Genomic DNA, 11,374 nt, shown 5'->3' with positions numbered 1-11,374 from the left:
TTGTCTGCATCTTATATACTTGGTGTCAACATATTTCATAGTGCTGTACAGAGACTGGCATCACTGCAAGCATTTAGTCTATAGGTTTCCCATGTTTATGATTTAGGCTAGGGTCACACAGCCATTTTATTTCCATGTGAGAAAAACAGTCCAATTATGCTAGTCAGACTGCGACCAGGGTGGGATACGTTTTTCTGAGGTAAAGAAAAAAAAAAAAAAAAAAGATTGTCCATCTTCATTTAGTCAGTCTGTGAAAATCGTACCTCAGTCGGAAGTCATCCGAGTGCGGTCTGACGTTTTCCACAGACCCATAGACTTGCATTGCCAATTTTGATATGACATTCAGATGAAAATCAGAAATATTGATGACTTTTTACCTCAGACACTCAATTTGAGGGGAAAAAAATGACATGGGGACTAATGTTATCCGTCAAAACGAGCATGGAACTCATCCGATATAATCGTGTACATGAGCAATGAAGGGGAAAGAAACTGTGAGCCCAACGGGGACTGATGTGAGTGATTACTTGCACCGTACTGTAGAATATGTCACTGGGTGTACAATTGAGTTGTACGCTTATTGGCGCAGACAATATGGCCGCCCTGTAATTTAACAGCGAATTAATACAAGAGATAACGCAGAACATTTCAGTACAAAGTCATAATTTATTCTATTCAGTATAAAAAGTCATAGTTCTGTATTAAAAATGTCTTCTCCCAGGAGAAGATATATATTATTTTACATCATAAATAAGATTATAGCATATACACAGTTGTCAGCAAACTCAGAAGAAGGCTCCGGCCTAGTGCTATTTTCTTCATCAGTGCTTTGGAAACTGAAGCTGGTCTTGAACTATGAACAGGAATTACAGTACCAGAAAATACTGAGGTATTTCTTCTTTGCTTCGTTGAAAAGCTGAAATCTTAGGCATCCGAAGGCAGGACGAAGCTTGCAGAATAAATAAAGGACGTACATTATCTTCTTTTATAGGCAGCAGCCTTCTCTTGCACTATAAGCAGTACAAAAAGGAATGGAAAAATACTGTCGAATCCCCATTAAACGGAGATTATAAATACGATTTAGACGTAGAACAAAGAAAAAAGGCAATTGTGACCTGTCTATTTTCTGATTTCCTCAGTGGTCAGGACATACGTGCAAAATCTCGACAAGTCATGTCAGTTTGCAATGTTCATTGTGGTTTCACCAGTTCATCTTGCCCTTCAAGGGCGTGACGGCTTAAAAGAAAAGAAAATCGTAAAAAATAAAAGTTTTTTTAAAAATTATTGCACTTAAGAGTAACACATTTAGTCCATGTGCTTCAGTCCAGTTCTGTTGCTGCGGATCTCAGCAGCTTGGCGATGTAGTGATTGGACTTTGAAGGTAGCTCAGAGAGCTCGTTGCTGGGTGAACTGGGATGGAAACAGGGAAATTGAAGACGGTGGTGGTCGCCGCCGACCTGTCCAAAACCGATATTGAGGGGCTACCAACTTCTGCCGAGCAGGACGGGGCTAGTACTTGAGACTCAAACTGAAGAAGCTGTCCCATGAAACTGAAATTAGGGGAAATGATGCTCCTTCTCTGCTTGACAAACTCAAAAGCCTCATCCAGCTTAACCCGGTTAGTCCTCATTAGATAGGCCAAACAGATGGTAGCCGATCGAGAAATACCAGCTTGACAGTGGACAAACACTCTTCCTCCTTTATTTTTTATAGAGTCTGAAAACAAAAACAAATACGACAGGTTATTATAAGCGCTGGACAATATACAAGAACAAGTGTCGGAGTCTGCAATGTAAGGGCTAGAAATAGACTATGCTCAGTAGGGACATTACTAGCACTGAACACTAGGGGGCGGTGCTGAACACAAAAGGAGCTAATCCCATTGACTTTATGGTCAGCTAGTCCCCATATAAACAATGAGCTCCATAGCCTAGTAAAAAAACTAATCTGTGGCCATTCCTAGCCCTCTCAAATAGTATGACCGATCCCGTTCAGATCTAATGATAAATTCGACAACTTTCTCATTATTACTCATTACCTCATTCTCATTATTATTGTTTCTGGGCTGTATTGTGCATAAATATGTATTTTTTCAGAATTTGTATTAGTCTATGCCTGATGAAAGGACCTGAGTAGTCTCGAAAGCTTGCACTTTGTTACCATCTAAAAGGTATCAACCACTGAGGACTCTCAATTCTAAATATTTTTCATTATTAACCAGTAAGTCATTGTAGAAATATTTACCTATAAAATCTATGGCTTCATTGAACCAGGAGCTGATGTCGGCTTTATGACTGTCTTCCACGGGAATGCTCTTGTACTGAAAATGTCCCTCAAAGTGGTTGGGGCAGTTGGCAGAAACGTTGATCAGAGCTGTGATGCCAAGGGTATCCAGCATGTCTTTTCTGGAAGCATGGTAGGCACTGCCCAGGTACAAAAAGGGCAAAATTTCCACTGGTCCACCCTATAATGGAGCAAGAAAAGAGAAGATGTGGTCATTGATGGGATCGGAAATGTCCATATTCACAGTGATGGTGGTAAACATGATCCTTGGCATTGTGCTACTTTGGGCGCATGGTAACATCTAAGCTTCTGTGACTTTAACCCTTTCATCAGTTAAAGGGACAAGACATATACCAACCTGATCATATAGTGGGGTCCCACAGGGGGTACAGTTGGAATCCGCGCTGCCTGGTACACTGCTGGCACTCAAGGGCAAGCTCAGTCCCACCGGAGGAGAACATTTGTTGCAGAATTCTGGACACTCAGAAGAAAAGGCTTCATAGCCACCTGAGAAAGAGAATGGATAGCATGAGATCACATGGCTCCTCTGCAAGGGTTAAAGGGAGAGGATCTTATCAATGAAGAGGGTGTTTTTGGAGGGAAAGCTCAATGTACCTTTAAGAAAGAAGATCCTGCTGCCCCGGGGGTCTCTGCACAGGGCAGACACAGCCAGCATCATGGTGCTGTCCTTCCTGAGGGGCTCCAGCTCACAGGTCCTCTCATCCAGCAGCACCACCGCCTCGTACAAGCCTGCGATCAGCCGGCAGCGCTGCTCTTCGTTGGGGATGATGTGCTCCAAGCCCATGCTGCCCTTCGCCCTCCTCTTCACGATCGTGCTGAAGCGAACATTGCTGGAGCCCATGATGTGAGACGAGCTGAAGGAGAAGAACGATCGGCAGTCCAGCACCAGGCACTGGTGTGCCCGCTCTGCCAGGAGGGCTCTCAGGGTGCTGCAATCCATGGCACAAATCTCCATATTGACCATAGCTCTCGTCGATCCGTGCTTCTTCAGTCCTGCTGTAGTGCACCAGTCCAATGGCCGCAGTCGCCTTGTGACCAGCTTGTCTGAACGTTACAATAAATAGGAATAGAGTCCTGCTGGGGGATCTACCAGCCCTGTGCCCTTGGGTTACGTTAGCCTTGTGCTGGCTGGCTGAGGCTGCCCGGCTCACACTGGTATATATACAGAGCGGGGGGCAGGCGCTTTTTGTGAATGGGACGGGTCGTGTTCAATGAAGCTGCGCTGGTGACGTCAGTGTACGGCCAGTGGTGCCTGCCTCCTTCCTCCACAGTGCAGCGCCGGCAGGGAGCAGCAGGGGGCGCCCTGAGCAGGGAATCACAGCACGGGTTAATGTGCTGATCGGAGCCGTGAGATCAGGAGAGTGAATGTGCTCATGGTGGGATCTCGGGGACCGGTGCCCTGGGGGTTAATAGGAGCTATAAGGAGACCTCTGCAGTTGGGCTTTAATTGGAGTGCTTTTAAGGTTAAAAGGCGAAAAGACTGATTAGAGTCACAAAAATGTTGTTAGCCATAAGGTTAATGTAATGTGAAGGGTGAGAGTAGTAGTTCTGGTATGGATTATATTTATTATGGTGCTTCTAGGGTTAATGCATAGTAGAGAGATGCTGGATCATCTGTGGAGGCAATGGTGCCATAGGGGTTATGTGTAGTAGGAGAGATGCTGGGTGATTTGTGGAGGCCATGGTGCTATCCTTAAGGGTTAATGCGTAGTAGAGAGATGCCGGATCATCTGTGGAGGCCATGGTGCTATCCTTAAGGGTTAATGCGTAGTAGAGAGATGCCGGATCATCTGTGGAGGCCATGGTGTTATTGACGATGCTGTCCTGTGCTAACTGTTGCTGTTTTTTGACGGTTAATACATGGTCCTGAGGGACTGATGCTTTAGGAGCTTATGTAGGAAGAGTTTAGGGGATCTCGTGAAAATTTAATGAGCATTGGGGCAGACTCTTGGATCACAGCATTGGGGCAGACTCTTGGATCACAGCATTGGGGCAGACTCTAGGATCACAACATTGGGGCAGACTCTTGGATCACAGCATTGGGGCAGACTCTAGGATCACAACATTGGGGCAGACTCTTGGATCACAGCATTGGGGCAGACTCTTGGATCACAGCATTGGGGCAGACTATTGGATCACAGTTTTGGGGCAGACTCTTGGATCACAGCATTGGGGCAGACTCTAGGATCACAACATTGGGGCAGACTCTTGGATCACAGCTTTGGGGCAGACTTGGATCACAGCATTGGGGCAGACTCTTGGATCACAGCATTGGGGCAGACTATTGGATCACAACATTGGGGCAGACTCTAGGATCACAACATTGGGGCAGACTCTTGGATCACAGCATTGGGGCAGACTATTGGATCACAACATTGGGGCAGACTCTAGGATCACAACATTGGGGCAGACTCTAGGATCACAACATTGGGGCAGACTCTTGGATCACAGCATTGGGGCAGACTCTTGGATCACAGCATTGGGGCAGACTCTTGGATCACAGCATTGGGGCAGACTCTTGGATCACAGCATTGGGGCAGACTCTTGGATCACAGCATTGGGGCAGACTCTTGGATCACAGCATTGGGGCAGACTCTTGGATCACAACATTGGGGCAGACTCTTGGATCACAACATTGGGGCAGACTCTTGGATCACAGCATTGGGGCAGACTCTTGGATCACAGCATTGGGGCAGACTCTTGGATCACAGCATTGGGGCAGACTCTTGGATCACAGCATTGGGGCAGACTCTTGGATCACAACATTGGGGCAGACTCTTGGATCACAACATTGGGGCAGACTCTTGGATCACAGCATTGGGGCAGACTCTTGGATCACAGCATTGGGGCAGACTCTTGGATCACAGCATTGGGGCAGACTCTAGGATCACATCATTGGGGCAGACTCTTGGATCACAGCATTGGGGCAGACTCTTGGATCACAGCATTGGGGCAGACTCTTGGATCACAGTTTTGGGGCAGACTCTTGGATCACAGCATTGGGGCAGACTCTTGGATCACAGCTTTGGGGCAGACTCTTTGATCACAGCATTGGGGCAGACTCTTAGACCACAGCTTTGGGGCAGACTCTTGGATCACAGCTTTGGGGCAGACTCTTGGATCACAGCATTGGGGCAGACTCTTGGATCACAGCATTGGGGCAGACTCTTAGACCACAGCTTTGGGGCAGACTCTTGGATCACAGCATTGGGGCAGACTCTTAGACCACAGCTTTGGGGCAGACTCTTGGATCACAGCATTGGGGCAGACTCTTGGATCACAGCATTGGGGCAGACTCTTGGATCACAGCTTTGGGGCAGACTCTTTGATCACAGCATTGGGGCAGACTCTTAGACCACAGCTTTGGGGCAGACTCTTGGATCACAGCTTTGGGGCAGACTCTTGGATCACAGCATTGGGGCAGACTCTTGGATCACAGCATTGGGGCAGACTCTTAGACCACAGCTTTGGGGCAGACTCTTGGATCACAGCATTGGGGCAGACTCTTGGATCACAGTTTTGGGGCAGACTCTAGGATCACAGCATTGGGGCAGACTCTTGGATCACAGTTTGGGGGCAGACTCTAGGATCACAGCTTTGGGGCAGACTCTTGGATCACAGTTTTGGGTCAGACTATTGGATCACAGCATTGGGGCAGACTATTGGATCACAGCATTGGGGCAGGCTCTTGGATCACAGTTTTGGGGCAGACTCTAGGATCACAGCTTTGGGGCAGACTCTAGGATCACAGGTTTCGGGCAGACTCTAGGATCACAACATTGGGGCAGACTCTAGGATCACAGCATTGGGGCAGACTCTAGGATCACAGCATTGGGGCAGACTCTTGTATCACAGTTTTGGGGCAGACTCTAGGATCACAGCTTTGGGGCAGACTCTAGGATCACAGGTTTCGGGCAGACTCTAGGATCACAGCATTGGGGCAGACTCTAGGATCACAGCATTGGGGCAGACTCTTGTATCACAGTTTTGGGGCAGACTCTAGGATCACAGCTTTGGGGCAGACTCTTGTATCACAGGTTTCGGGCAGACTCTAGGATCACAGTGTTGGGTCAGACTCTTGGATCACAGTTTGGGGGCAGACTCTTGTATCACAGTTTTGGGGCAGACTCTTGGATCACAGTTTTGGGGCAGACTTGTATCACAGCATTGGGGCAGACTCTTGTATCACAGCATTGGGGCAGACTCTTGTATCACAGCATTGGGGCAGACTCTTGGATCACAGCTTTGCCAATCCTTGTTATTATGGGATATAAGTGGTGCGGAGATATTCCACTGTAACTTTACGATCTCCCACAGTTTAATAACAATGACACAATGGCAAACCACTCTAGCACACCTGCCATGCTCCCCATTGCTTATTACTGCTCCGTCTGGTACCAACTGCGCCACTTTGCTACATTTGGTGCATCTTCTGCCCGACTCATCAATCTGCCCCATAATTTTCAGTGCCATGGTTGCCCGCAAGTGACAGCGTAAGCCCCTAGTCATGTCACTATTGAACTGCTTGAATTAAAGGCCCTGTGGAAAGGATTTGCCAGGAGTAATCCTACTCTAAACACCAGAGAATGGGATGTGCCACATGTACTTTACGGTGACATCATGTAAACTCCCCATGCTGCCCTCCGCCCATCCCTGCCTGCTGCCAAGAACAATGACGTAAAGTCAAACACTGCTATACACAGTGCTATGGCCGGCCCAGGCAGGAAATACACTGCTGTAACCCTATCCGCCAGCACCAAGGCCCCAGGGAGGCTCCACACAATGCGGAGAATAAGAAGCACACAATGTTCTCTGAAATAGGATCTCACACACATACACGAATGATTACATGTCAATTGTCGGCCTGTTTTAGATGTTTTCACCAATATAGCTGGAATGTGAATGGGAGTAGTGTGAGGTAATGTGTCAGCTCTTCACTTGGGATCTTTGTTTGGGCCAAATGCCGCCAAAAATCATAAAGAATGACCGCAAGGAATGATGGAGAAGGACATGGTGTCACATCAGGCGTGTTTCCATCAAATACTTGAAATGTTCTGATATTCAGATAAAATAAATCATAACCTGTTACACAGTCACTAATATTCCCCAAATGAGGCCTTTGCTGAACTTTTTCTTGCATTATCTAGGAGCCATGACAGATTATTATTATTATTATTTATTTATATAGCACCATTGATTCCATGGTGCTGTACATGAGAAGGGGTTACATACAAGTTACAAATATCACATACAGTAAACAAACTAACAATGACAGACGAATACAGAGGGGCGAGGACCCTGCCCTTGCGGGTTTACATTCTACAGGATTATGGGGAAGGAGACAGTAGGTTGAGGGTTGCAGGAGCTCCGGTGTTGGTGAGGCGGTAGCTCCGGTGTTGGTGAGGCGGTAGCTCCGGTGTTGGTGAGGCGGTAGCTTCGATAGTGATGAGGCAGCAGCTGTGTCAGTGCAGGCTGTAGGCTTTCCTGAAAAGATGAGTTTTCAGGTTCCGTCTGAAGGATCCGACAGATACGATGTTTAGGATCTGTTACAAATCGCATTGACTCAAAGGTAAACTGTAACCAGGTTTTTGCTACCCCACCTGAGTGCAGCATGATTGTAGAGGCAGAGAACCTGATTCCAGCAATGTGTCACTGCTTCCTGCAGTTTTGATCAAATTACTATTTTATCTGCTGCAGATAATTTCTCTCAATGCTGAGCTCTGCCATTGACTGGCAGCTTTTTATGTCCACAGTGCATAGGCAGAAAGCTGCCAATTAGTAGTGGGAGCGGGGTTACATATGGAGGACTACATGCCAGCAGGTTTCCTAGTCCTGTTGTAATAATCTATTGCTGATAAAACAGTGATTATATTAAAACTACAGTATGCAGCCCAGTAGGTGTCACATCACTGGAATCAGGGTCTCTGTCTCTATTTCACGCTGATCTAAAATTATGTGGCAGAAGCCTGGTGACAGATTCCTTTTAAAAGGGTTGTCCACCACTCGAGCAACCCTTTCTCAATTATTATATTCCCCCATGTAAATAACAGTCTACGCTCACCACAGCACCAGCGATGTCAGCACTGCGCCTTCCAATGCTCGAGTTACATTTTTATGTCACGTGAGCCCTACAGCCAATCACTCTCACTTCCTTAGGGCGAAACTGAGTTCCGGAAGAAGTGAGATCTGCTGCTGCTCTCTGACTTCCTCCGCATATCGGTTTCGCCGCAGCAAGTGAAAATGAAGCAGCCCGTTAGAGGGCGCTTATTAACTGCATGGCTCACGTGACAGAATAGAAGACCCAGCGCCGACAAAACTGGAAGCGCGCCGGCACCAGGGATGAGTACAACCTATTATTATTTTCCATGGAGGAATACAGTAATTGTCCGACTAGTGGATAATGGCCTTAAGGTGCCTTTACACGAGCCGAAAAGTCACCATTCATAAGAAATCTCATTCCCGATCACCGGCCCATGTTATCTGACAAAAAACGACCAAACGCTTCTTGACTGATCAATGGCAACTTTTATGCTGCCTACAAAATAGCACATTTTTATGGCAATATGCCAACTTTATAAGGTAGTAACAATGGTGCTAATGATTATTCATCCCCATACAGTCTGTACCGGCCAGTGTAAAAGTTCCTTTAAACGATCACTAGATGACTCTACCAAGGTAAAAGACCCTTATAAAGAAATCCCTCCAATTTGTTTTTTGTTACAATGAAATACAAATCGCTCAGACCTGTCATCTAACCTCACACATAGAGAAATATTGATACATTTATAGGAAAAAATAAATCAATGAAAACAGGTGCAGGGGCTTAGCATAGCGACACATGAGCAACATATGGTGTATTAATGCGGATTTATACCAGGATATAGTTTGGTAGAGTTCGCCAGTGCCGGTCAAGATCCTGATGGGGTAGAAAACAAAAGCTTTCTATGCCCATTTATTCCACCTCAGTTTCTCACACCCCCTGTGATTTCAGCCCAATGATCTCTGAAAGGGACAGAGATCCAGGGCAGAGACCCTCATGTATTATTCTCAGAATAATGTGGGGGTGGAAAGCTTCCCCTTTAGTGGTTTGTAGACAGGGAAGAAACCTTTCAGGAGTCAGAAGCCTGTAACAAAACAGTTAAAGTGAGTCTACAATAGGGAAATAGCTGGACAGTAAATAATAGTTAACCATTAACCTGTCAAGAGCGAAGAACATTGCAGGCAGGAAAATTACTGGGAGCTTTTTTTTTCTTCTTACAACTCACCTGTTATAAATTCAGTATTTTGTTATAAATTGTATGCTCATTCTCTGGTGGAAATGACTAGTGAAGAAAAGAAAGGGAATGGGCTGAGTACCTGTGTGTTCACACTTTATTTCCTAGAACTGCAATGACGACATATACAGAGTCATGTCAAGTTCTGGAGCTGGAGCGCAATAGTGTCAGGCACTAAAAAAGCATATTCTGCCTCTGATAATAAAGGATAATGTAAGCACAGCGGGCGCGTTGGCGTCATAGTTATCATATATCTATTATCTATCTATCATCTATTTATCTATCCATATTTATCATCTATCTATATATCATCTATGTATCTATTATCTATCATCTATCTACCATCTATCTAATATCTATCCATCTATCTATCATTCTGTCTGTTTTTCTATCTTTCAATCATTCTATCTATCCATTATCTATCATCTATCTATCAGCTATGTATCTATCTAACTATCTATCCATCTATCCATCCATTCATTATGTATCATTCTATCTATCTATCTATCTATCTAGGGTTGGGAAAAAGTATTTTGGTGTCCTAGGCAGATGAAGCCAATGGCCCCCCATCCCCCCCCCCCACCCCACACACACACACACACACACACACACACACACACTCACACTAACACACACACCTCCACCACAAAGCAAAGGAATGACTCAGAGACTATGGTAACAGGATCCCTAATCCACAACCCCCCTTCCCCTGCAATGACCACTACCACTGGATCAGTACTTGACTACATCACCAGAACCACAATCAGTAAATTAATACGTCACCAGAACCTTCATCAGTACAAAAATACATCACCAGAACCACCAAAAGTACATGAATACATAACCTCAACCAAGAGTACTTGAATGCAAGAATAAATTGTAATATCAAGTCAGCCCCATAAACAATTGTATTGCTTGAACCTACAACTCTACAACTCCCAGTATGTCCTTAACAATGGTAAGGAGATGCTGGGAGTTGTTATTAACAGCCATCATTAGACTGTGCACCATACAAGAACCACAGTACTCATGAGAATTAGTCAGCATCACAAATAATTTACATTCAGGTACCATATATAGTACATCTTCTCTGGAGTCATCTCTTTATTTTCATTTCCATCTTGTCTAGCTGCCATGATGACTTTTCACATTCACAGCTAGTCTCTGCAGACCTCCCTCTTCTCCGGTCTTTTGCAGCACATCCCAATGCAGTGCTCTTAAAAATAACAGTGTTATTAAAATGCCCTCTGCTAAAAATATGTGAACATATTATGACCTAAATAAGCCTCCTATGGTATATGGCCTCCACACTGTCTACCATTATCAGCTATAACCGCCACACAATCCTCCCTTACGAACCACGACCTATACCATGGCTATCCCCTCCCTAATTTTCTATTACAATTTCTGTACCTCCACACTGTCCTCCCACCATGCTAACCCCTCTCTCTATTGGCCTCTGTTTCACACTGTTCCCTCTCCATATCCACACTGTGACCTCATGTTGCCCACCACATTGCCCTCTTCAAACTGTAACCCCTCCTCACACTGTCCCCTACACAGTATGATGGTCACCATAGCCAACTTTAGTCTATGATATCCACAACAAGTCGCCTATTGTGTAGCCAGCACCACAGCCCCCCGTATATGGTATGATGTCTACCACAGCCCCCCATAAATAGTATGATGTCCAAATCAGCCCCCCTTGTATAGTATGATGGTTCCAACAGCACCAAATACAGTGTTATGGTCCACAAACAATACCCAAAACAGTATGATATTCACCTAGCCTCTTA

The 11,374-nt window shown here is 45.5% G+C and overlaps 1 protein-coding gene across 1 annotated transcript; it reads right to left on the bottom strand.

Moving 5' to 3' along the window:
- Positions 1-646: 646 nt before the first annotated feature.
- Positions 647-3,455, bottom strand: DUSP1 (dual specificity phosphatase 1). Its single transcript, XM_069764102.1, has 4 exons — positions 2,899-3,455; positions 2,642-2,790; positions 2,245-2,464; positions 647-1,716 (listed from the first exon to the last, which is right to left on the bottom strand). The coding sequence occupies exons 1-4, from the start codon at positions 3,266-3,268 to the stop codon at positions 1,346-1,348; spliced, it is 1,110 nt and encodes a 369-aa protein (XP_069620203.1). The 5' UTR covers positions 3,269-3,455; the 3' UTR covers positions 647-1,345.
- Positions 3,456-11,374: the final 7,919 nt, after the last annotated feature.

Source organism: Ranitomeya imitator, chromosome 4, assembly GCF_032444005.1.
Source record: "Ranitomeya imitator isolate aRanImi1 chromosome 4, aRanImi1.pri, whole genome shotgun sequence".
Taxonomy (NCBI): domain Eukaryota; kingdom Metazoa; phylum Chordata; class Amphibia; order Anura; family Dendrobatidae; genus Ranitomeya; species Ranitomeya imitator.
The sequence above is the reverse complement of the archived record's forward strand: the minus strand, read 5'-3'. Positions and strand labels throughout refer to the sequence as shown.

Coding starts and splice junctions, on each gene's coding strand:
- DUSP1 (XM_069764102.1), bottom strand. CDS start 3,268: ATGGTCAATATGGAGATTTGTGCCATGGATTGCAGCACCCTGAGAGCC. Junction 2,791..2,898: donor CAGGATCTTCTTTCTTAAAG/GTACATTGAGCT, acceptor TCTCTTTCTCAG/GTGGCTATGAAGCCTTTTCT. Junction 1,717..2,244: donor TGAAGCCATAGATTTTATAG/GTAAATATTTCT, acceptor TTTTGTTTTCAG/ACTCTATAAAAAATAAAGGA.